General features: G+C 46.8%; 1 protein-coding gene across 7 annotated transcripts in view; it reads right to left on the reverse strand.

The window, feature by feature from the left end:
* AP1B1 (adaptor related protein complex 1 subunit beta 1) overlaps window positions 1–22,216 on the reverse strand; it is a 53,215-nt gene extending 30,999 nt beyond the window's left edge. For 3 of the 7 annotated variants that reach the window (XM_089894647.1, XM_089894649.1, XM_022550723.3), the window contains exons 1-2: window positions 22,074–22,215; window positions 2,188–2,250 (exon numbers count right to left, since the gene is read on the reverse strand). In XM_089894647.1, the coding sequence (XP_089750773.1) occupies window positions 2,188–2,224 (37 nt within the window). In that variant the 5' untranslated portion in view covers window positions 2,225–2,250; window positions 22,074–22,215. Of the gene's footprint in view, window positions 1–2,187; window positions 2,251–4,991; window positions 5,070–5,536; window positions 5,614–22,073 lie in introns of those variants that run through there. The other 4 variants (XM_089894645.1, XM_089894646.1, XM_089894648.1 and 1 more) reach the window with 4 other exon arrangements.
* Window positions 22,217–27,047: the final 4,831 nt, after the last annotated feature.

Raw genomic sequence — 27,047 nt, forward strand, 5'->3', positions numbered from 1 at the left:
GGTGTTTGGCCAGATTCAGTACAACTGGCAGTCAATTGATGGATCTAGGCCCGAGTCACCTTGGCCGCAAGAAGGCTAGTGAGGTGATCCGGGGATCTGCCTGCTTCAGCAATGCCTCCTTCCTATAATGTGCCCCAAATCCAACCAGTTACCAAGCCTACCTCCTCAATCACATACGAGGCATCCAATTCTATCCCCAACACCCCCGCCTTCCTCCCCAGCTCAGGCAGCATCATCTCTCATGAGAACTGTGGTTCTGATCTCCCTGCCTCCCCACAGCCTCACCCACTTCGATCCTTGATTAGAATCTGCCTCTGACCTCCACCTGCCTAAAACCATCAATGATGTCAAATTTGGTCCCAGATATTTCTCTAGATATTCTCCTCAAAAGAAAACCCATAAAAAAAAACCCACTACTGACACCTCAGTTTACTCGGCACTGTTCACCCACTCTGACCTGGCTCACCAGGCACCACAAACCTCTCCAACCTTTCTTCCATCACACTCTTCAGTAACTTGTGCCTAGGCTTTCCTTTCCCTGATGGACCTGGGACAGCACTCACTCCACCCCACTTTATCTGTCTAGCTCCACCCCAACCCTCCCACGGGCCCCACCCCTCCCTTATCACAGCACCCACTGCCCTTTAGAGTGATCACTACTTAATAAACTGTCCTCTCAGGCTTCCCTGGTGGCGCACTGGATAAGAATCTGCCTGCCAATGCAGGGGACACAGGTTGATCCCTGGTCCAGGAAGATCCCACAGGCCGCGGAACAACTAAGCCCGTGCGCCACAACTACTGAGCCTGCGCTCTAGAGCCCGCTCGTCACAACTACTGAAGCCCATGCGCCTAGAGCCCGTGCTCCACAACAAGAGAAACCACCACAATGAGAAGCCCGCACAACACAACGAAGAGGAGTCCCTGCTCGCCACAACTAGAGAAAGCCCGCGTGCAGCAACGAAGACCCAACACAGCCAAAAATAAATAAATAAAATAAAAATTTTTAAAAATTAAAATAAATAAATAAATAAACTGTCGTCTCTGCCCAAGGGCAAGCAAAGCCAGGTCAGAGACTCCGTTTGTCTCCTCCACTGCACATGGAAGAGACACAGGAAAACTGGCTGGACTGAGAAATGAACCACCTGATGAGGGGACTGCAGGTCCTGGCTCAGCTGACCCAACAACAAACTCTCCTCATCTGGTCAGCAGGCGAGTGTTAATCTCACTTGGAGGGAAGGAAGGAGGAAGGAAGGGCCAGCCAGAAAGATTGCTTACAGGGTTAAAGCACATTTGTCAGCCACTACAACCAACTCCATTTCCCGAAAAGCAAAATCAAGTGTAATACCCAAACAATACAAGACTAGCTTAGCAAATTTTGATGCAGCAACTCAACAGACTGAGTCTTCAGAACTGTGGGGAAACGTTTATGATAATGCCAGATGAAAAACAGGATATAAACTCTGACTTCAACCACGTAAAACATGTGCCCAACGATAAGGACCAAACATGCACAGATACCACTGTGCAGTTGCTGACAGGATTGTGTGCTTTCTTTCCTCTGGGCAGTGGGGCATCATTTTTAACAATTTAAAGCCATGGGGAACAAAAGAGGACTTTTTTCTATATGTGGAGCTAATGCTTTTTCCTTCTGGAATTCTGAAAGAAGTAGTCATACTTCTTACACCATCCACAGTTCAAATTTCTGGATCCACAAGGTTCAAAATGCTCTCAGGGATTCTTGCCACTTGCTTCCAGGCCTCCACACGCCCTCACCCCCCACTACCACAGGGAGCAAGCAGAAGGGTCGGGCAAGGAAAGAAGAGGATAAGACCCCACAATGGGGATGTCCCTGCTGGCGCAGTGGTTAAGAATCCGCCTGCCAATGCAGGGGACACGGGTTTGAGCCCTGGTCCGGGAAGATCCCACATGCCACAGAGCAGCTAAGCCTGTGCACCACAACTACTGAGCCTGCGTTCTAGAGCCGGTGAGCCACAACTACTGAGCCCACACGCCTAGAGCCCGTGCTCTGCAACAAGAGAAGCCACTGCAATGAGAAGCCCGTGCACTGCAATGAAAAGTAGCCCCCATCTGCTGCAACTAGAGAAAGCCCGTGTGCAGCAACGAAGACCAAAGGCAGCCAAAAAAAAAAAAAGAAAAGAAAAGACCCCACAATGAAACAAACAGTACCTTTCTTGGTTGTGGTGAAATATTTTGAGTCCGTCATTTTGGTCCCTTATCTGTGGCCAGACTCTGCAAGACAGAAAAGAGGTAACTTGCCCTTGTGTTCCATTCCATTTTCATTTCACAGGAGGGGAGAGGGATCCAGTGCATGCCTGATGAGGGGAGATAGCTTCTCATCTCTTTACTGGGCAAATGAACTGTTAGATAATGGCTGATTAGATTTTGGAGGGTAATTCCGAAGGATCTATCAAATTTTAAAATGTGCATATTCTTTGACCCAGCGATTTTACTTCTAGGAATCTCTCCCACAGAAATATCTGCACAGGATAAAAGGGTTTTATATCCTGCAGCACTGTCCATAACAATATGCCACTGGAAATAACTTAAATGTCCATCGGTAGGGAATGGCTCAATACTTTGGAAGAGTCCACAGATTAAAAAGCACTGAACAATCATGGTTACAGCAGACCCTCTGTGGTGCTCACTCTGCCCAGTACTAAGTGCTTCTCACATGTGAGCTCACTGAAGCCTCATCACAGCCTCATGGAAGTACTATCGCTATCATTGCCTATATAGTCAAAGGAGCTTGGAAAACGCCAAGGTTAAAAAGCTAGAGAGATTTCTTCTCTACCCAACTTTCCCAAGCTTCTCTAAACAGTGATAGGCACTATTCATCTCTAGAGAGGGCTAGAAACTACACACTGCAGACTCTACAGCACTCCCCAAATCTGACTGGTCAGTTTTCTCAAAGCATCTCTCAGGACACCTCCTAGGGTAAAACTCACACTGTGAAGTACTGGTCTAAGGCAACAGGGCAAAGAATGTACCAAGGCCCTCTCATTCATTCAACAATTTGCTGAGCATTTACTATGTAACTTCAATAGTTTTTCTTGGTCAACAGATGAGAGATATAAGAAGCTACACAGGAGCCAAGTACCCTGGATGCATGGTAGAGGCTTCAGGGGTTGTTCTAACATTTATTAAGAAGCTATCATTTACTGAACCCCTATTAAAGCTTTACAAACATTATCTCATTTAATTCTACCAATAAAGTAATTGCTTTTACCCCCTTTTTAGATGAGGAAACTGAGGCTCAGGGATGTTAAGTAACTTGCCCAAGGTCACATGGCCTGTAAGTGGCTGGACTGGGAGACAATTTCAAGTCCATCTGAGCTCAGGACCTGTGCTCTAGAGAGGAGGGAATTCTGCTTCCCCATCTGAGAGAAAAGACAGAACCCTGAGAGTGGCTTAAGGACTCAGTCCAAAAAGCCATGAGACTTTCAACTTCCAGTCCTACCTATAGTTTCACATGGTACATAAAACCACACAACCCAAAGAACAGACATTTGCATGGAGAAAACTCACTCACTTGGTCCCTTCTGTTGCCTCTATAGAAGAGACTCAAACATGTAAACCATTAATATCTTCTTCCAATTCATTGCTATCGGTGGGGGGAGATTAAGGTTACTCTTGGGATGGATGTGAGGAGTCAAGGAACATCTCAAAAGTCTCTGGAGGGACTTCCCTGGTGGCACAGTGGTTAAGAATCCACCTGCCAACACAGGGGACATGGGTTCAAACCCTGATCCGGGAAGATCCCACATGCCGCGGAGCAACTAAGCCAGTGCACCACTACTACTGAGCCTGAGCTATAGAGCCCATGAGCCACAACTAATGAAGCCCGTGCGCGTAGAGCCCATGCTCCACAACAAGAAAAGCCACCGCAATGAGAAGCCCATGCACTGCAACAAAGAGTTGCCCCTGCTCTCTGCAACTAGAGAAAGCCCATACGCAGCAACGAAGACCCAACACAGCCAAAAATAAATAAATAAAATAAATAAATTTATTTTATAAAAAATCTCTGGAAACAATGGCAACACAGCTCCCCTGCAGTCCAACTGTATTTCTCCAGTTTAAGCCTGTATTTATGGCAGGATGGCAACAGGGCTGTTTCCCAACTGAGACACCTGCCCATAGGTTTTGTTTCAGTAACCAACAGGGAACCAATAAGTACTGCCTCAGGGCTGCCTTAAAGCCTTTGTGGATCCCATTAGGATAAAGGAATAAAGGCTTCACTGACAAAAGTATAAAGAAAAAGACACAATTCCACATTCCTTTTGCTTTGTCAGGTTGAAAAGGGATGATGGCACTTTTCTGTGGGACCTATGGGAAAGAGCAGAAGAGACCCCTGTGTCTGCTGATGCCAGTGCCACTGCGGGGCCACTAACTGCCAGTCTCGGCAGCGGGAGTCAGGGCTGCAAACAGATCCACAAAGGCAAGGACCCAAGTCGGCCTGGTCCACAGCTGCATCCATCCTCCACACAAGCGTGGCCAGGGTTCAGTCAATAGTTGTTGAAAGAAATGAAAAGTAGCCACTGAAAAGCCCAGGAACCCTCAGCCTGCTCTCCGACAGCTGTGAGGTAACTAAGCATTTGTTTCCTACCGGAGTTTACATACATTAAAAATAATTTCATTTTGAGCACAGAGAAAGCCATTTTCTCAGAGAAACCTCACCAACCTAGAGGTTCTTTGTGGAGCTCTGAGAATGAGCAGGTAAAGAAGGCAATGGCACGTCTGTCACACAATAAAAGGCTGTATGGCTTCAGAAGTCACAGGCCTGAGAGCATAACCAGAGGTATCCAGAATAGGAGAGTACCTTGGGTTTCCCAAGGTTAAATTTAGTTGAAGAAGAGGGATCAATGAAGGCAAGAGGGGCTAAAAATCACAGGCCAAAAATCACAGAAAGTAACGTACAAACCCCTCCAACGTTAAATCTAGAAGGAAATCAAAGTGAACAAAGCAAAAACTACCTTAGATGTCCAACTTCAGCGCTGCCCAGAAATTCTTCCTTCTCTGGTAGAGGAGGGTGTCACAGGCGTTCCCCTCATCTGCAGGCACAACACAACATCCAAGGGCCCTGAATTCCCAGAACACAGCCTGGCAGATCTGTGTTGGATGCAACCACCCAGATGGAGGAAAGGGTGGGAAAATTTCTCTTTGGGGGATTAAAAAAAGCAAGAGAGCTGCAAGGTCAGCTAGTGAAGCCACCACAGCTGCTGATGCCCCTACAGCTGGAGCTTTTGATGACACTCTTCCTTTTACAGGTGCTAAGCAACTACTCACAAACTTAAACCGCCACCCCATGCGACGGCTGGCGCTGGCGGCCTCTTTCCTCCACAGTATCTATTTCGCATATCCCTCTGCAGAGGGCCCAGTGGGACTGCTGATGCAGAAATTGTATCCCTCTGAAGTTGTTTCACATACAGGAAATTAAGGTAGAGGAGGAAGGAGAAGATGGAGAGAAATGAAAATGCTTTTGCAAAGCCACCCCAGAGCACCGATTAAAAAACCTCACCTCACCATGAAAGATCACCAGCACCATGTGGATCTACTGAGGGTGGCTATCTCCGCATGTTCTTTCACCGCAGTTGCCTAGGGTATCAGCGCAAGAGAGATTTTTCATTCTCTCTGCAGGAATGGAAAAAACCCTACAGTTCAGTCAGACTTTGAGCTCAGACTTGCAGATGCCACAGGAAAGACTGGTGCTTTTCTTGGCCCTGCTCTCAGCCGTTGCTATGCATTGTATCCCTGCTAATGGAGGCCACAGGGGCCAAGACTCTGACCATGTACATGAGCCACAATTGAAAGCAAGCAGCCAATTTAGGCAAGAAAAAGCTTAGGGTTTGGATTCCATCTTTGGAAGTGGAAGAGCGCATTAAAAAAAGCAATAATTGGAGGGAATTTTTGTTTCAGAAGCTGCTCTGGCCAATGTGATGAGTCACTTCTGCTAAGGATACAGCATTCTATGCTGGGATACCCCTCAGTTTCAGTATTTACAGGCCAAGGAATGCCTGAAGGGGATGGCACTGTCCAAATTCAAAGTGGGGCACACCTGGGTCACACCTGGGACCAGTTTGTCTTTGGAGGAGACACTGCTGCTGTCCCCACCTCTGTCCTCCCTCCCCACATCCATTCTCAGTAGATGACTCTGATGCCACAATCCCAGGGCCAGTTCCTGTTAATCTCACTTTTTTCTTGGTTTTAAATCCTATTGACAAGGGCTGCTTCCCTTGTCACTAGGTGTAAAGAAATGAACTGAGTAATAAGGCCTGAAACAGGGTAGTTTTCTCCTACGTTTTCTAGAATTATAAAGAAGTCCTTGGTGAGAATCACTGACGTACTGGCCAGGGACAAAGATGTAATTTAAGAGTGGAAAAATGAGGCCCTAGGAAGAAAAGGAAAGGAAAAAAACTCACAAAAAATATTGTCAGCTAAAGACTGAACTTTAGCAACTGGAGTTAGGGTTGGGTTTAAGAAAAAAAGTCCTCAACACTTTAAAAATTTTTGAGTCATCACAAATCTAAATGTAATTTTATGACCAGGAGATTAAAAGTATCTTTCTGTGTTTTAAGCTAACAAAATGAATTTAAATCTATTAAAAAACACATTATGGGACTTCCCTGGTGGTCCAGTGGTTAAGACTCCATGCTCCCAGTGCAGGAGGCATGGGTTAGATCCCTGGCTGGGGAACTAGGATCCCACATGCCGCATAGCGCCACAAAAAAAAAAAAAAAATTTTTTTTTGAGAAAATATTGAGGGGCTTCCCTGGTGGCGCAGTGGTTAGGAATATGCCTGCCAATGAAGGGGACATGGGTTCGATCCCTGGTCCAGGAGGATCCCACATGCCGCAGAGAAACTGAGCCTGTGCGCCAGAAACTGAGCTGGCGCTCTAGAGCCCGTGCACCACAACTACTGAGCCCACATGCCACAACTACTGAGGCCCGTGTGCCTGGAGCCCGTGCTCTGCAGTGGGAGAGGCCACCGCAGTGAGAAGCCTGTGCACAGCAACGAGGAGTGGCCCTTGCTTGCCGCAACTGGAGAAAGCCCGCACGCAGCAACGAAGACCCAACGCAACCAAGATCAATAAATAAATAAATAAATTTTTTAAAAAAGAAAATATTGAATATATTTCAACTTTTCTCCAAGGTCTCAAACTTGCTAATAATAATTAACTGAAGAATACTGAGCTGAGGTTACAGTTTACTTCGTCTCTACAATTCAACTTCATCTCTTAAAAATGGGGAACTCAGGGACTTCCCTGGTGGCGCAGTGGTTAAGAATCCACCTGCCAACGCAGGGGGCACGGGTTTGAGCCCTGGTCCAGGAAGATCCCACATGCCGCGGAGCAACTAAGCCCGTGCGCCACAACTACTGAGCCTGCACTCTAGAGCCCGCGAGCCGCAAATACTGAAGCCCGTGCGCCTAGAGTCCGTGCTCCACAAGAGAAGTCACTGCAATGAGAAACCCGCGCACCGCAATGAAGAGTAGCCCCCGCCCGCCACAACTAGAGAAAGCCCGTGCACAGCAACGAAGACCCAAAGCAGCCAAAGATAAATAAAAAAATAAATTAAAAAAAAATGGGGAATTTACCACTGACGGGATAATGTGAGAATGAAAGACACTGACAACTGCAAACATAAACATCGTAAATATGAAATTCTAGAATAAGCAGAAGAGGCAAAATTAACCTATAGTGACAGAAGTCTGATCAGTGGATGCTTCTAGGTGGGAAGGACTGATTTATGCGTGGGTGAAAGAACTCTAGGGGTGACGGAAATGATCTGTATTTTGATGCAGATACTGGCCAAACTGTACACGTAAGAGCTGAGCATTTCACTTGGTGTAAATTAAACAAACATTAATTTTTAAAAAAAAAATAACAAAGTAGAACCCAATGCTGGAGAAGAAAAATAGAGCACTGTATAATCCAACGGAAATAAAGCCTTTCTGAGTATGACATAAAATCAAGAAGTCTTAAAAGATCTATGAATTCAATTATATAAAAATCAAGTTTTCCTGCATGGCCAAAACCAATAAAAACCAAATGGCATACAAAACAAAAGAAACACACACCAAAAAAAAGTTGCATCACATCACAAAAGCTTATTTTCCTTAATACATAAAAAGTGACTACGAAGAGAAGAATGGCGAAGGATGTGACCCATTCATAGAAAATGAAATACAACGATTTAGGCTTACTTGTAAGAGAAATGGAAATTAAAATTACAATGAAATACCATCCATCAGCTATTGGATTGGTAAAGGCCCAGAAGTCTGCTAACACTCCTTGTTGGTGTTGATGTGGGGAAATAGATACCCTCATACGATGCTAGTGAGAGTCTAAATTGCTACAACCTCTATAGTAATTTGGCAACAGCAGCTACCAAAATTGCAAAGGTACTTACCCACTGACCTACCAATTCTCCTTCCAGGAGTTTCTTCTATATGTATAAAACTATGTAGATACAGTTACTCATGTAGCATCCTTTATAATAGCAAAACACTGTAAACACCTTAAATGTCCTCCCACAGAGGACTGACTGGTTTAAAACAGAAACGAAATTGAGCTATTTGTAATGAGGTGGGATAGACCTAGAGTCTGTCATACAGAGTGAAGTAAGTCAGAAAGAGAAAGACAAATACCGTATGCTAACACATATATATGGAATTTAAGAAAAAAAAAATGTCATGAAGAACCTAGGGGTAAGACAGGAATAAAGACACAGACCTACTGGAGAACGGACTTGAGGATATGGGGAGGGGGAAGGGTGAGCTCTGACAAGGCGAGAGAGAGGCATGGACATATATACACTAACAAACGTAAGGTAGATAGCTAGTGGGAAGCAGCCGCATAGCACAGGGAGATCAGCTCAGTGCTTTGTGACCGCCTGGAGGGGTGGGATAGGGAGGGTGGGAGGGAGGGAGATGCAAGAGGGAAGAGATATGGGAACATATGTATAACTGATTCACTTTGTTATAAAGCAGAAACTAACACACCATTGTAAAGCAATTATACCCCAATAAAGATGTTAAAAAAACAAAAAATTACGGCACTACATACAGACATGGGGAATACTGTGCAATCATGAAAAAGAATGAGGCAGTTCTACATGTACTTGTATGTAACACTCTCTAAGATGTTAAGTGAAAAAAAGCAAGATGAAAAACTATATGTAGTATACTACCATTTCTATTAAAAATTAAAATATTAATAAAACATAAATACCAAGTGTTTGCAAATGCATGGACTATCCTTGAAAGGGTAAATAAGAAAAGTGGACAGTGGTTGCCTCAAGAAAGGAAGCTGGATTACCAATGGTTGGGGTAAGAGACTGACCCTTCATCGTTTACCTTTGTCTATCTTGGGAATTTTATATCCTATGCATGTATCATCTCTTTTAAACATAATGCAGTTTAGAAAACAATGGTGCATCTAATTCAAAACACTATCCCCACCCCCGGGCTCCTCCTTCAGTCTCTGCTCAAACACCATTGCCCCAGAGGACCCCTCTCCAGACCCAGAGGGGCAGAAGCCTCCTCGACATTTGAGTCAATCATACTGTGGACTTCTCCATAGCCCTCCTCACAACTCTAATTTAGGATTTTTCCTGTTTAATGCTGTCAACCCAGTGACTGGCACAATGTCTGACATATTCCAGGAGTTCACCAAATGTTTGCTGACAAAATGAAAGGACAGGTTCCCAGAGAAGCTAGAAAACCAAGGGCCCATAATAGATCAAAATAATAGGACTCGCTGATGAGTGCCAGACAGCGAAAACTGGGCAAACCGGGAACATGAGGCTTTGCAGCTAACTTTCCACAAACATGGCACGGCTGATCCAATGCCAAGATGGCTGCCAGGAATTCTAGCTTTGCTACCAACAGCTGTGTGACCCTGGGCAAATACCCCCCCATCTCTGGGCCTTCCTTTCTCCAACTGTCAAACAAGAGAATTCAACCAGATCAATGGCTTTTCAAGCCCCACCCCCCATCACCCCATTTCTAAATTGTTTAAAATAAAAGTGGAACTGCTCTGATTGAAGTAACGGTGAGGGCCCAGAGCCTGACTCATTTCACTATGTCCACTTTTCCCCCTCCTCACCGGGGGCCCTTCAGACACCCCACAGTTCCACAGAACAAAGTTTGAAGACAAAGTTTAAAGGACAAGATCCCTCCTGCATCTCATGTTCTATGATTCCTTGCTAGAGGTGGAATCCACTTCCTCACCAGAGTGTTCTTCCTGGGTATCAAACAAGAGAAAATGGAGCATGATCATTCACAGAGCATGACAGAAAACGTTTCCAAGGGGACAAAAAAGAAAACAAATTCAGAATGCAGCCAGGGCCAGCAAACCTCATTAGGTCTTCAGTAGAAGGGAAAACAGTAACAAGCCAAGCAATTCCCCAAATGGCCAGCCAATGGCCAGGGGAGGACTTTTCTAGTCTCAGGGCAGTGGTTCATGTCAGAGCAGCCCATACTCTGCAGTCGGACAAGAAGCATGAAGTTGGCAGCACCAGCACAGTGGACTGCACGCCATCGGCATCCAGTGATGGAACCAGGGAGACTATCGGTGTAGTGAAACCAGCCAGAGAAGTTGAGGAAACGAAACGGGGAGAAAGACATCTGACAAGGTCTGATCCAGCTCCCAAGACCCATCTCTGAATTCAAGGATATCCGGGCAGGGAAAACTGATCCTTAAAAGTCTGTGTTGGTGGCTTCCAACTTCAATGCTGAATTTCACTGTTAAACCCTTGCCTGATGAATAGCTTTCAGAAACCTGCTCAAGGACAGTCAAGACTAAGCTAGAGGGACTTCCCTGGTGGCGCAGTGGTTAAGAATCCACCTGCCAATGCAGGGGACATGGGTTCGAGCCCTGGTCCAGGAAGATCCCACATGCTGTGGAGCAACTAAGCCCATGTGCCACAACTACTGAGCCTGCGCTCTAGAGCCCACGAGCCACAACAACTGAGACCGCGTGCTGCAACTACTGAAGCCCATGTGCCTAGAGCCTGTGCTCCACAACAAGAAGACCTCAATGAGAAGCCTGCACACCACAATGAAGAGTAGCCCCCACTCGCCACAACTAGAGAAAGCCCGTGCACAGCAATGAAGACCCAACACAGAGAAAAATAAAATAAATAAATTGAAAAAAAAAAAAAAAAAAGGAAAAGGTCCTCGCAAGTCAGTACTAAAGTTCACATTACAGACAGGTAAACAGGTAAGGCCACCTTGAAGATTAAAAGGTGAGTCAGGGGCTTCCCTGGTGGCGCAGTGGTTGAGAGTCCGCCTGCTGATGCAGGGGGCACGGGTTCGTGCCCCGGTCCGGGAAGATCCCACATGCCACAGAGCAGCTGGGCCCGTGAGCCATGGCCACTGAGCCTGCGCATCCAGAGCCTGTGCTCCGCAACAGGAGAGGCCACAAGAGTGAGAAAAAAAAAAAAAAAAAGGTGAGTCAGCAGTAGAGAAACCAGATTTCAGACTTTCTCTCTGAGACAATGTGGTCACCAAACTCAGATAGGCTCTTTAAAGCCAGTTCAATTACTATGAGAAAATACTGTATTCTTCTTTGGGCTTGGCACAAGAATTGAAACAAAGGTGGCGGTGGAAGTGGCAATGACAGATGGATATGTGCTATGGGCCAGAAACTACGTAAACAGCTTTACAGTAATCTGTGAAGAAGGTATTGATAATATCCCAAGTTTCCATATAAGGAAACCGAAGCCCAGAGAGGTCAAGGCATTTGTCTGGAGTCACACAGCTAGAAAATGGTAGCGCCGACACACTCTACTCTTGCCCCATAATGAGGTCACACACATCCCACTGTGTCCAGTGAGGCAGCTCCTCCTCTCTGATGAAACCCTGGCAGAAACACACACACTCTAGGCTAAATGGTATGTGAAGTATGTTGCCACACATCCCTGCCGAGTCCCTCGAAGGTTGAATTACAGGTTATTTTAGGGCCAGCCCATCCAGTTTGGACAGCAGGGATGTCAAGCTTGGTAATGTGCCTAGTGAAAGCCTGTCTGGATGAGATCACCCAGTTATGGATCTCCTGGGATTTGGAGGAAAACTGATTAGTCAAAGTCAATCTTCTGAGACCCACTAGCAATTAAAGTCTCAAAATGAAAAGGAACTAAAGGCAGGCAAATGGTACATGCAAATGTTCTTCTATCAGCACTGAGTCTCTAGGGCTGAATTCTAGCATCAAGGGCCAGTTCTCGACTAATCTACAAGCAGTAATGCATGGAAAGATCTGCTGCCAAGGAAAAGTTCCTTAAAAACGAAATAATAGGGACTTCCCTGGTGGTGCATTGGTTAAGAATCTGCCTGCCAATGCAAGGGACACAGGTTCGCACCCTGGTCTGGGAAGATCCCACATGCCACAGAGCAACTATGCCTGTGCGCCACAACTACTGAGCCTGCGCTCTGGAGCCCGTGAGCCATAACTACTGAAGCCCACACTCCTAGAGCCCTGCTCTGCAACAAGAGAAGCCACTGCATTGAGAAGCCTGCGTACTGCAATGAAGAGTAGCCCCCGCTCACCGCAACTAGAGAAAGCCTGGGCACAGCAATGAAGACCCAACATAGCCAAAAATAAATAAATAAACGAAATAATAGGGGCTTCTTCTGAACAATCCTTAAATCAATGAAGATGAGGAAACAGAGGCCAAAGACTAAAGAACTAGGCTCCTGAGACCTCAGTTTTCCCGCCTATACATTGGGAACACTTTCTGAAAATCTGTCACATTTTGGATATAGCATGTTTAACAGTGTGGAGCACCATCAGCTCCAAGCCTGCAACTGTGCCCCACACAGGAGCTCACACACAGTAGACAGAGAACAATCTTTTCCTGATGGCTCCTACAGATTCAGAGGGCAGGTGAAGGACTTCAGGGGAACAGCAGAGTAATCATGCCCTCCAGATAACTGCCACCAAAGCTCTGAGGAGGAGACTTTGAGATGGGTGGAGCATCAAAGGAAGCCCTCTTGGATTAAAAGGGGCTTGGCTGGACATGAAAATATGTGTTGGATTTGGAAAGGGTGGGGCGAAGGTGACATGGAGAAGACCCACAAGATGACAGCATAACAGGGAGTGAATTGAGAACAACTAAACCAACACAAACACTGGCTGGGGCACAGGTTCTGTGCTAAGTAATTTAGAGCCCCTGTGTCATTTAATTCTCCAGTAACCTATTTAAAAATGAGGAGTTAGAGATGCTGAGAGAGGAGTGACATATCCAAGGCCAAAACAAGCACACATATTTAGGAGTCTGTGAGACCCCTGCTTGGCTGAAGGCAAGATCGTGGCAGGGAAAGGAGTAGATGAGGTTAGTCAGGGAAGGATGAGATTCAAAGACAGCCTTGGATGCCAGGGTGAGTTGGACCCTGCCAGCAGAAGACGCAGTGATCTTATGACAAGTCTCATGCTAACAAGCATTTGATGCTACTGATCATTCCATCCTCCTTGAAACATTTTCTTCCCTTGGATTCCAGGGTGTCATGCTCTCTACTTTCCCTTCTACCCCACTGTCTAGTCTTCTTTGTTCCTCCTCCTCTCCCTCTCCTTCAACACCTGGAGTGCCCCAGGGCTCAGGCCTGGTTCCTCTGCCCTTTCCCAGAGGCCCTCTTCCCTCCTCCAGCTGCTTGCTTCATCCAGTGTCATGCCTTTAAGTACCATCTATGTGCTGACAACTCACAACTTTACATCCCCAGGCCCAACCTCTCCTCTGAACTCCCAGCTCATATATTCAAATTGCCTGATATCACTGGAATGTCTATATGGCTAACAGGCAGCTCAAACTTAAAATGATAAAAACTGCCACTTGCTTCCTCCTATCCCCCAACTGACTCATCCTGCAGTCTTCATTATCCAGTTATTACCAAAACCATCTTTGACAGGTTCTCAGGCCCAAAACCTCAGTTACCCTTGATAACACACTCTCTCTCATATCACACATCTAATCCATCAGCAATTCCTGTCGGGCCTAACCTCAAAATGAATTCCAAGTCCATGAAGGGGCTTCTCACCAGCTCTATCACTACCACCTGGCCCCAGGCCATCATCCCCTCCCACTGAGATTGCTACCAAAGCTGCTTCCACACTGCACCTGACAGCCCATCCCAGCAACAGCCAGAATGGTCCTATGACAGTCTAAATCAGACAATGGCAACCCTTTGCTCAAAATCCCCCAATGGTTCCGTCTCACTCAGAGTAAAAGCCAAAGTCCCTACAATGGCCTCATGGCCCACAAAGCCCTGGATGAGATGCATACCCACTTCTGTCTCTCACACACACACCCTCCCTGTCATTATCTCTTTCAAACTCTTCTTCCACTGTTCTCCCCATCACTCCCTCAGTTCCAGCCATATGGGCCTCTTTGCTGATCCTGGAACACAACAGGCATGTTTCAACCCCAGGGCCTTTGCACATGCTGTTCACTTTGCCAAGGAGGCTCTTTCTCTAGAAAGTCTCATGGCTCAGCTCCTCATCTTTTTTCCCCCCTCCAGTTTTATTGAGATATAATTGACATACAGCACTGTAAAAGTTTAAGGTGTACAGCATAATGATTTGACCTTCATACATCATGAAATGATTGTCACAATAAGTTTAGTGAACATCCATCATCTCATATAAATACAAAATAAAACAGAAAAAAATGTTTTCCTTGTGATGAGAAATCTAACAGTTTACTCTCAACAACTTTCATACACAACATACAGCAGTGTTAATTATATTTATCATGTTGTACATTACATTTCTAATACTTATGTATCTTTTAACTGGGAGCTTGTACCTTTTGACTGCCTTCATTCAATTCCCCTCCCCCCAACCCCCACCTCTGGTAACCACAAATCTTATCTCTTTCTCTATAAGTTTGTTTTTTAAAGTATAATTGACCTACAACACTATGTTAGTTCCTTTTACACAACATAGTGGTTCGATATTTATACATATTTCCAAGTTATCACCACTGTAAGTCTAGTTATGATATGTCACCATACAGATATTACATAGTTATGGACTATATTCTCCATGCTGTACATTTCATACCTGTGACTCATTTATGTTGTAACTGGAAGTTTGTACCTCTTAATCTCCCGCACCTATTTCTTTCCTCCCCGCCCAACCCCAGTCCCTCACCTCTTTTTTTTTAACATCTTAATTGGAGTATAATTGCTTTACAATGGTGTGTTAGTTTCTGCTTTATAACAAAGTGAATCAGCTACACATATGCATATATCCCCATATCTCCTCCCTCTTGCATCTCTCTCCCACCCTCCTTATCCCACCCTCCCTATCCCACCCCTCTAGGTGGTCACAAAGCACTGAGCTGATCTCCTTGTGCTATACAGTTGCTTCCCACTAGCTATCTGTTTTACATTTGGTAGTGTATGTATCCCTCACCTCTTTCATGTCTTGGCTCAAATGTCACCTTCTCACTGAGGTCTTCTCCGACCACTTTATTTAAAACTGAACACGCCCCCAACAAATCCCCCACACTTCCTATCCTTCTTTCCTCTTTTTGTTTTTTCCTCTAAGTACTTATCACCAACATAGGATAAAACACTTATCTATTTTTTTCCCCTCCATAATGAAATTCCATAAGGACAAGGATTTTGTTCATTTTGTTCCCTACCATATTCCTAGCTCCTAGACTGGTACCTGGCAAGTAGTAGGGGCTCAGTAAATATTCAAATGACTGGTGCTCAATCCTCCTCTTGGGGAAATTTCATGTTTTGTAAACCAACCTCAGCTAGAGAGCAGCTTCCCAATGTTGATTTCATGGTGTTTGCCAGGGTCAGAGCTACATCTGTTCTGGTTGTCAAGCTATTTTGAAATTGAGAATGCCAAACACCCTAGCCCATTTTACAGACAGTAAATGGAAGGTAAGTAAATAAATGATAAGAGAGAGAAGAAAGGGCAAAGGGTAGAAGGTCAGGTGGCAACATCTCCAATGGGAGAAATGTTCAGGCCACTTCCTTCAGATCACCATCAGATCACTATCCCCAGCCCTGGGCATCAGCTCAGAGTGACCAGAGCTGCAGGAAGTGGGGAAACAAATTACTGGGGGAGGTGTGCAGAGGGGGCTCTGACACAGGCTATGATGTGAGCTCAGCTAAGCCCTTCCTTCCGCCTATAACCCTCCAGGCCCACAGCCTTCTGTGTTCCTCTAGTTGACAAGCTCTTCACTGCCTTCATACTTGCTGATCCTTCTGCCTGGATTATCTCTCCAGCTTCTAGATTTATCCTTCAAATCTCAGCTTAGGTGACATCACTTCAAAGATACCATCCTTGCACGCACTAAGTAGGTATTTTTCTGTCCTCATAGCCCAGTACTCCTATTCACATATTTACTGAGCCATAAATAGGTTTATATGCTGGGGATGAAGCAGTGAATTAAACAGACAAAAATCTTTCCCTTCATAGAGCTTACATCCTAATGGCAGACAGGAACTACAAGCAAGATAAATAAGTAACATATATAGTATCTCAGACAGTGATAAATGCTATGGAGAAAAAGAAAGCAGGGAAGGAGGATAGGGAGTGTGGGGGAGGACGAGTGGGAGGTTGAAATTTAACCAGGGTGGCCACGAAAGGCCTCCTTGAGAGGTGACACTGCCTGGGGAAGAGCCTTCCAGGCATAAAAAATAGTGCAAAGGTGGGAGTATGCCTGGCCTGTTTGAGGAACAGCAGGGAAGCGATGTGGCTTGAACAGAGTGAGCTGTGAGGGGGGCAGTGGGTTATGAGGTCAGAGAATGGAGGGGGCCTTACAGGTCAAGGTAAGGACTCTGGCTTTTACTCTGAATAAGCTGAGTGCCACTGGAGGGTTTTAAGCAAGAGTCCTGAGATCTGGCTTACATTTTAACAGGGGTGAGCTGCTCTGCCTCATTTCCCTCATGATTTATCTGTTTTTCTAATTATAACATTTGTTTTCTATTTCTTCTTTGTCTCTCTCCCCCACTAGAATGTGGTAAGCAATCCAAGGGCAGAAACTGTCTGGCCTGTTTACCTGTCACCACATTTAGCTCAGTGCCAGGTGCACAGCAGGGCTCAATAAATACTGAATGAATGAAGGAACGAACGAATAAATGAATGTTGGGCATATGAAGGCTCTGTCCTCAGTGTCTCAACATCCAGCCACCCAGCCCTTAGAGATCAGAGAGTGAAAACCACAGAAGAGACTCAATAGCTTGCTACAATGAAATTTTGTCATTCTACTCTAAATATGTTTAGGACCCTAAAAGCAATTAGGGTGTGATAAAAAGTACGTCACCCAGGCTTCCCTGGTGGCGCAGTGGTTGAGAGTCCGCCTGCTGATGCAGGGGACACGGGTTCGTGCCCCGGTCTGGGAAGGTCCCACATGCCGCGGAGCGGCTGGGCCTGCGAGCCATGGCCACTGAGGCTGCGCGTCCGGAGCCTGTGCTCCGCAACGGGAGAGGCCGCAACAGTGAGAGGCCCGCGTACCGCAAAAAAAAAAAAAAAAGTATGTCACCCAAGGCTAGTCCTCTATAGAGCTCAGCTGTAACGAATGTCTTCAGTGCTGAAAACCAACACTGAAGGGCTGGTTTTAAAACTTTTTTTTTTTTTTAAACTTTCTGGCCACGCCACACAGCTTGTGGGATCTTCTTTCCCATACTAGGGATTGAACCCGCACCCCCTGCAGTGGAAGCGTGGAGTCTTAACCACTGGACTGCCATTGAAGTCCCAGTTTTAAAGCTTTTGAGACCTGACTTCCAAACCTACAAATCTTGCAGCTCAAGTCCACAGAGGAGACAATGGATCAATGACTAAGGCATCCTGGCTGATGATGACCTCTGGGCATTCTGTAGTCAACCAACCATACTGTTACCTTAACTAGAGAAGGCCTCCCAGCTTCAGGGAGACCCTCTTAATGGAGGTCAGAGGTCAAGCCCAAGGCCAAAGACCCAAAAAGCATGAGGCTTGGGAGGCTAGAACCATAGCCAAGCCCTTCCTCAGCTCCATTAAATAACAGGAGACAATTCAAGAACAAGGGATTGGGAAAGGAAAGGTGGCCACAGAGGGTACAACATGGGCTCTCAGGGGGTCTACACAACCTAACAGGCACAACCATACCACAACTGCAAAACGAGAATTACAATGTCACATACTTGAGGGGTTTGTGAGGCTAAAACAAGTGAATACATGCAAAGCCCTCAGCAGTACCCAGCCCACCAAGTGCTTGATAAATGTTAGCCACTTTTACTACTACACAGGGAGAGCCATTACCACCAGCACCTCCTGCTGCTCCCCAATCCCCAGGTCTCTGGAGGCCCTGAAGCACTCTGATGGCTGGCTGGGTGGTAGCAGTAGTTCGAGAGTAGTTATTCCCACTATTGGGCAGATTTCTCCCTACTCCCCTGGGGTGACATGATGATGGACAGGACATCATCTGGAAAGTGCTCTGAATTCCTTAGGAGTCAAAGAATCCTAAAAATTCAATGTGATATTCATTCATTCATTCACCAGACATTTACTGAGCACCTACTATGTGCCAGATATTTCACTAGCTGCTGGAGACACAGAAAACAAGTCCTCTCCAGGGATTAAGAGCTGTTTACTTAGAAGACAGCCAAGTACACAGACAATGACAACCCACTGTGATCAATGCCACAGGACAACCAGTTCAGGCCTGCAAGGTGGGGGAGATGATCAGATGGGAAGCACCAAGTAGTGGTCTAGCAAAGAAGCGGGTGTGTGTGACAGGAACTGGTGCTCAGGAGGTGGGAACAGCACAAAGCAAAGACACAGAGGTAAACAACTGGGGCTGGCAGAAGTGGCAAGCAGTTGAGTTTGACTGGAACTTGGGGAGATGCTGGAAGTGAGTAGTAGGAGAGATGAGGCAGGAGAACCCCGCAGAGGTCAGAGCTCAAAAGGCTTTGACCGCCACGCTAAGGAATGTGAGTTTCAGCCTGAGAGCAATGAGGATCCACTGATGGATATTCAAGCAGAATTTTTTTTTTTAAAGGATTCCCCACTTGCCCAAGTAATATTCTCTCTCTGGAGTTATTTGTTCCTCTCTGTGTGAAGTGAAGAACACAAAAACCATTCCTGTGCTCTAATAATTTATCAGTGACCTATCTTAGGCAAAAAGACCTGTTCAGGGCTTCCCTGGTGGCACAGTGGTTGAGAGTCCGCCTGCCGATGCAGGGGACGCGGGTTCGTGCCCCGGTCCGGGAAGATCCCATATGATGCGGAGCGGCTGGGCCCATGAGCCATGGCCACTGAGCCTGCGCATCCGGAGCCTGTGCTCTGCAATGGGAGAGGCCACAGCAGTGAGAGGCCCACGTACCAAAAAAAAAAAAAAAAAAAAAAAGACCTGTTCAGAAAAAGAAATACCTACAAGCAACAGATGCCCCTTTAGTTTTCAGAAATACACCAAAGCGCAAAACTCATAACCAAGCAATGTTTGCTCACCATCAGCACATCAGGCTTTGGTGCCAGGCGTGGGGGTTTTCAGGAAGTGAGCAGTCAAGACATGCAACAGCTTCAAAGGGTGACTAGAAAAAGATGAAAGTCCAAGCCCAGAGCCAGCAGGACCAACAGACTGAATTTCTTCTGAAACACTTTTAGGAAGTGAAACAAGAAGGATGGGAGAAGTCCTGTGTACATAAAGGTCTCTGTCTGCAGATGGAAGTAACACCCCCAAAACCAGGCCCCCAGTGGGCATCAACTGCCTAGGGTCAAGGCACCCACCACCACAACAGGCTCTGACAAATGTCCTTGTCCAGCCCCGACATATGCCAATGTTCGGTGGTGGGGGGGTGGGGAGGGGAAGGTATTATTTGAGAGCTGAGGTAAAGAAGGCTCCAGGTCACACTACCAAGAAGCTGCTGAGCTGGGACTGGAACCCAGGGTTAACTGATGGGGAGTCGAGGAGTGCTTTTTCCATCACACCTCTAAGCTATTCACGTCGCTCAGGTGAAGCCTCTGCTCAAACCACACTCAACAGATAATCTCTACACAACCTCTAAGGGATCTGAGTCTTTGTAAACTAGTGAAGTCACTCTTCATGAAGCTGCTCTAAGAGGTCGAAGGAGCCTGGTAGGCTCAACTCAGGACAGGGAGCCAGATGCTCTGAGCTCTGCTCATGTTCCTACCATCTGTGACAAGTCACTTCATCTCAAATCCTCTCTTGGAAGGATGGGGATAAGGTGACAATATTAAGTTTCCGTGAATTCAATGGAACTAGGAGAACAGATCGTAGAGTTTAAAAACAGGCACTACAGTAATATTTATATCACAGCTTTCTTCAGAAGCATGTGGAAACCCTCAAGGGTTCGTTAAGCCTTATAATACCTAGGAGTGGGTAGGAAATCAGCAGGTCTGTGCTGCTATCAGGGAAACTGAGGCAGAACTGGAGCAAGTGAATGTCTCTGCAAAGGAATAAGGCTCAGACTCACAAAGCCTCATCCTCTGGCCATGAAACCACCTTACCAGCTCCTGGACAAGATGTGGCTCCCCAGTCAAGAAGCCATGGGACCTGTACTTTTCTCAGAGACACAGACTCTTCCCTTGGGAATGTTCTTCAAGAACCCAAGGCCAAAAGATCCCCTAGCGGTCACGTGGTTCCTCTCTTCACTCCAAAAAGAATGCAGCTCAACCACTCTCAAGAGAGGTTCTGGATATTGTTTTTTTCTTTGTTTAAAAAAATTAATTTCTTTAGTTAGTTTTTTGGCTGTGTTGGGTCTTCATGGCTGCACGCAGGCTTTCTCTAGTTGCAGCAAGTGGGGGCTACTCTTCGTTGAGGTGAGCGGGCTTCTCATTATCATGGCTTCTCTTGTTGTGGAACACGAACTCTAGGTGCGTAGGCTTCAGTAGTTGTGGTGTGTGGGCTCAGTAGCTGTGGCTCACAGGCTCTAGAGTGCAGGCTCAGTAGTTGTGGCACATGGGCTTAGTTACTCTGCGGCATGTGGGATCTTCCCGGACCAGGGCTCAAACCCGTGTCCCCTGCATTGGCAGGCGGATTCCCAACCACTGCGCCACCAGGGAAGTCCTGGATATTCTTAAATTCATTTCATGGCCAGCCTGTTTTATGTCTCACAGTTCTCAATAGTCAGGAAAAACTTCCTCTCTTGCCCTGAAAGGTAATCAGTTATAGCAATAGCCTACAGGACTGTTTCATCCTGAAGAAAGTGAATCAAATACTCCTTATGAAGATCAGCCGAGAAGCAAGAAGGCTACATCTTTATATAGGTGCAAATTTAAAAGTAGCTAAAAATATTAAATAGCCCCTACACCCCAACATTGCTCCAGCCTCTCCTTTGTCTCTGCACTTACAAGTCCGTGAGAGCCTGGGTGGGAACCCTGGCTCTTGTGTATACTACCCGATTCACCTTACAGGTGTGACTTAACCTCTCTGTACCTCAGTTTCCTCGTGGATAAAATGGGGATAACAACAGTAGCTACCTCACAAAGGTTGCTGGGAAGCTTAAATGCGGCATTATAAGTGCCTAGCACAGGGCTTGGTATACAGTAGGAGCTCAGTAACCAGTAGCTAGCATTTCCATCAGTACTTTTGGTATTATTACAGGTGTCCCCAGTTAACTTGTCTGTGAGGCGCCTACGGACAGACCAAGCCCAACCCCACCCCAGAGGAGGCGGTGCCGGGCCATTTCTTAGTTTTTCTTTTTTTCCTTTTTGAACCTTGGCAAAGAGATAAGGCCCTGAACGACGAGGAGGCCTCAGGATAGCCACGGGGGTGACTGTGCAATGGGAACCAGTACCCAAAGAGAAGTTTCCTGTCTGGCTAGGCGCAGGGTCCCTCAGGCCTAAATCTAGGAGTCTCTCCGGGAGGGCGCCCTGGGAGGGAATGCGGACTTGGGGTGGCTGGGGTGCAGGCCGGCGGCCAAGGGGGCGCGAATGAATGAACCCGCAGCCCTTCTGCCTCGTCCTGGCTTGGGAAGCCACTCTAGTCCCTCCAGCTCCCTGTCCTCTCCGTGACCTTTGACCCCAGAACCCCCTCACCTCAGACCCCTGACTCCCCGCCCCACCACTTCTCCGGCCTCGTCGGGCTTCCCGTTTCCTCACCCACAGGTCCGAACGGCTCCCGGAGCCACGGCGCTGCTCGACGCGGCAGTAAAAAGTCTGCGGCCTTGTCCCCGTGCTCTCCCCGTGCGTCCGTGCCGCCGGCAGCTCCGAGCCCCACGGCTGTCACCTGCCGGGCGGAAGTGAGCTGCCCGCGCGCGGGCACTTCCGGTGGACGCACGGGCTGGGGGCGGGGTCAAGGGTGCACTGGCTGGGGCGGGGGCTGGTGCCCGCGGGGTGGGGCCAGAAGGGGCGGGGCCTACCGGAATTAACTCCGCCCCCGACACGTCCTTCTCTGCCGCTGTCTTCGGTAGAGCGCGGAGAAAAACTAGGCAAGCTAACCGTTAAGCAATTTAACGTGATGGAGATGGAAAAGTTCGTAGAGACTTTGAGGTCCGTTTCCCTTCTGTGTTACAGACGGGAAAACTGAGGTTCTGAAAGGGGCAGGTGTTGCTCAAGAGCACTTACCTTGTGAAGGGAAGAGTTAAACTAGAGCTGTAAGTCTAGTCTAGCGCTTGCAGCCCTTCAGTGCAGCCCTTAGGGGAATTCCGCGTTTTACGGGAAAACCTCAGACCCTCCAAGGAGAACTTCATAATGTCCCATTTCCCCTTTTGCTGGGTCGGCCAGGACCTCAATTGCTATAGCTATCTCGCTCCCAACTCTGGTACTATTAACTTTCTCCTCCTCCTAGATAATTTCTGATCATTCTCTTTAAAATATTTAAAATAATATTTGCATTGTAGAGAAATGGAAATATACTAGTAAGAAAAAGGAGATAAAAAATCATCTGCAATCCCACCGACCTGAGACAATCATTTTTAACATTTTGGTGAATACCCTTCCAGACTCGACATATCATGCGGTATCTTTAACTCACCAAGATATTGGTAAAGCTTTCCCAAAACAATAAATACATTTCTATTTGGTGCTTTCCAATGCCTGCATGGAATTCTACAGTATGGGTGGCATCACTGCTCTAAAAAACAATCCCCTACAGCTGAACACTTAGGTTGTCACCAAACTTTTAATATTATAAAATATATTGATAAATAAGCATGCACAGCCAAGTCTGTATGTCCCATCTAATCCAGATATTACTGTTTTAATATTTAATATAGTTTTCTATGTTTAATCAGCCTCAACTACTTTTTTTAACATTTATTTATTTTATTTATTTATTTTTGGCTGCATTGGGTCTTCACTGCTGCGCGCTGGCGTTCTCTAGTTGCGGCAAGTGGGGACTACTCTTCGTTGCAGTGTGCGGGCTTCTCATTGCAGTGGTTTCTCTTGTCGCGGAGCACGGGCTCTAGGTGTGTGGGCTTCAGTAGTTGTGGCACACGGGCTCAGTAGGTGTGGCTCACAGGCTCTAGAGTGCAGGCTCAGTAGTTGTGGCACACGGGCTTAGTTGCTCCACGGCATGTGGGATCTTCCCAGACCAGGGCTCGAACACGTGTACCCTGCCGATGCAGGTGAATTCTTAACCACTGTGCCACCAGGGAAGTTCCTCAACTACTTTTTATAAAATGTTATTTTTAAAATAATTATAGACTTACAGGAAATTGCAAAAATAGTACACAAAGGGTATCATGTACCCCTCACCCAGCTTCCCTCCATGGTGACATTTTATATATTGGTAGTATAATATTGAAACCAGGATATTGTCATTGGAACAATACCATTAACTACATTACAGACCTTACTCCACTTTTAAAATCCTCTTATGAAGTAGAAAGGAAACAAATAAAATTCTATATGTACATGCCATGTTCCATGTGCTATATACAGCTGTCTGGAGGAATCACCATTCCCCTAATGAAAAATGTTGGCAAATGCCATCAGCCTCATTGGAAAACAAAATTTCACTGGGAATGTGACATGGAAAGAGAAGAATTATCCAACAAAACAAACCAAGGAACTTAAAGGTACCAAGCTGGACAGCTTATGTGAAAGTGACAAGTTAGTGGTAGAAGCAGTCAGAGATGGAAGATTTCCAAGGAGACAGAAGTCACAGCGTCAGTTTGCTCAGGAAGGATATCCTGAGGAAAGTGACATTTGTGCTAGGCTTTGCCCAATAAGAACACAGTTGCATAGGCTGAGACAGAAGGAAAAGGTGATTCAGGGACAACAGTGTAGAGGCAGGAAGGCAAGGGAACCAGACATCTGGGTCCTTCAGAAAGCAGTTCCCAAGTCCCTGATCTGAATCATGCCCTGGACTGGGTGTTGGATAGTTGCATGGCTGAGGCAAAGGCCCTGCTCTTGCTGACCCTACTGTTTGTCTGGGGAGGATGACAGAGCAGCAGACACGAGTGTGATTGGTGCTGTGGTAGGGGATGGGCTGAGGGCTATGGGAGTCCAAAGCAGGAAGTGCAGAGCAACAATGAATGTTTATGGAGCACCTCTGGTGAGCCAGGCAGTGTGCAGAGGGTCTCATTTCCTTCTCACTTCAGCCCCACTTTATCCAGGTGGAGGGTTGTTGCAACTCCAAGAGCTTAAGCCAAACAGTGTGTGAGTGGCAGCGCTGAGGGACTGGCCCCAGAGCCCTTGGATATGTGTTCTCACAAGTCCCACTCATTCACCTAAAATATATTTGTCACTAAACCAGCCATATTGGGAATACAACAATGAGCAAAAGGCAGCACGATCCCTCCTTGGGGCTATGGTGGAGTGTGGGAGAAAGACAAACAAAGGAATAATTATAACACCACTCAGGATGGCTTCCTGGAGGAGGTGACATCCAGCCTGAACTGTGAAGGATGATATTCCTCCTACTAACAGTTACTGTGAACGAATCACTGTGCTTGGCTTTTTCACATATTAACCCACTGAACTCTCCCAACAATTCAATCCCATGACTGTCTCCAAGGAAAGATGAGAAGACTTAGGCCAGTGGGCAGAGCCGATTTCTCCCCGACTCCCTTGTGGGCCTGGGCCTTCTCTCCCACAGCTCAGCCTGACAGGAAAGCTAAAAGGATGCTACTAATAAGAGGAGGCCAAAGGCCGGATAGTTACAGCTTGCAGAGGTGGGAGACGGAAGCAGGGAAAGGGGGCGTTTGGGGGCTTCCCTCCCCACCGCCACCACCAAACCCAGCTGGCCACACGGCCGAGTCACACTCACCATCAAACGCTGACCGCTGTGGCTAGAACAGTCGCTCCTGGGGCACGTGTGGTTCACCCTGGCCCTCTGAGACTCCAGGATGGGTGGAGCAGAGCCGATGATGGCCAAGCCCAACTGGAGAGAGAACCAGCTTCTCCCAACAAATACACCATTACTAACAACGTCACCTCCTGATTGGAGGAGGACGTTTTTCATTTTCTACCCTGCCCTACTGAGCTGACTGATGTTGGACAGGCCTGTGCACCTCTTTGGGCCTCAATTTCTGCACTCTGAGAACTCTGAACCCATCACGGGCCAAGTACTTTGTATACCCTTGACCTCCATCACTTTATTTAACCCTCACTGTTCTCAAGAGGTGGGTGCTACGATAACCCTCACTTTACAGGTGAGCACACTGAAGCCCTGAGAGGCTGAGGAACTTTCCCAACTTCACAAGGCAACAATGTGCCGAGCTGGGAGTCCAGGCCAGGGCTGGTGACTGCAGGGCCCAGGCTTTCCCCCTTGTCCCATCCTCACCTGCCAATGAGGTCTCATCCAATCAGAGGAAGGTGGTGTCGAGAATTGACCTGGTGCTGTGTGACCTTCAGCAAGTTCCTTCCTCTTTGTGACACACAGAAGCTCAGAGCACGCCCTTCCCACCCTCTCTCCACACTGGTGCATAATAAATAAAGGTTGAACAAATTAAATATTCTTTCCGTCTGTGCCCACTAGAGGGCGCACGGGTGACATTAATTGCCACCCTTCCCTTCCAATGGAATTGTTGCATGGGCAGCCCCACGTCAGCCTTTCTACGTCTAGACCTTCTTTCTAGATTCTTCTTCCTGTAATTACTATTCCTCTACTTCAGTTTGTGTGTGCTTTTTTTTTCTGTTGTTTTTATCTTACACATTTCTAAAAGTTGCCGCAGAGCCTTTCTGGAAGGAAGCAGGAGGTGACCGTCCACGAGCCTCACTGACTAGGCCAGTGTCCCACCTGCTGAAGGTGGGCAGCTCCATCTCCCCCCCCCCCGCCCAGGCCATGACTGGCACAGCTCCCAGGACAGAGGGGCCTAGAGTCTGCCCAGGACCCCTCCTCCGCTGCCCCCATCTCCCCCTGCTGCAAATGTTCGCATTACACCATCCCTGGGCTTCCCAGGAACAAAATGCTGCTCAACCCTCCAGGTTTCTCCGCCACCGCAGGCTGCTTCTCAAAGGGCTCTGCTCTCCTCTCTCAGGTGCCCCTGAGAGGGCTGGATGACCCTCCACTGGTGCAATCGAAAAGGCCCAGACTCTGAAACGTACCTGGGTTCAAATCCCCAGCTGGACCTCACTTTCCAATTTGGAAAATGGGACTGATTGAGCCTTCGTGCAAAGCTGTTACAGAGATTAAATTGTACAACTTCTGTAGAGTGCTTGGCAACCTAGAAACCCTCCTTCAAGGCAGCTGTTATTTGTGTTAATATTAGTTCAGCTCAGCCACTTCCTGACTGTGTCTGTGAGCGCATGACGTAGCTTCTTTGAGCCTCAGCTTCCCTATCTAGAAAGTGGTACTAATACTCTATACAGATGTCAAGAAAATTACAGTAGATGTTGTAGGTAATATTCCTAGAGCAACAGCTAGCAGGCACTAAATAAGCATAGTGATTACGTTTATTAAAGGCCATAGATTACGGCACAGAGAAAATGTCAATAAATTCCAATATAGAAGAACTGGAGTTCATACATCCTTCTTTGATAACAATCTACAAAACTAGAAATTAAAAATAAAACCAGAAAACTACCCCTACACCTGGCAAATAAAACCCTTTATTTTAAACAACTCCTGAGACTTCTGGGTCAGGTAGTGGATTCAACATGGGCATGTGATTCTGCTCCTTTCTGAAA

The sequence above is a fragment of the Delphinapterus leucas genome, chromosome 14 (genome assembly GCF_059928025.1).
Source record: "Delphinapterus leucas isolate spDelLeu-1000000601 "Yukka" chromosome 14, BTC_Dleu_Yukka2, whole genome shotgun sequence".
In the NCBI taxonomy this organism is placed as follows: domain Eukaryota; kingdom Metazoa; phylum Chordata; class Mammalia; order Artiodactyla; family Monodontidae; genus Delphinapterus; species Delphinapterus leucas.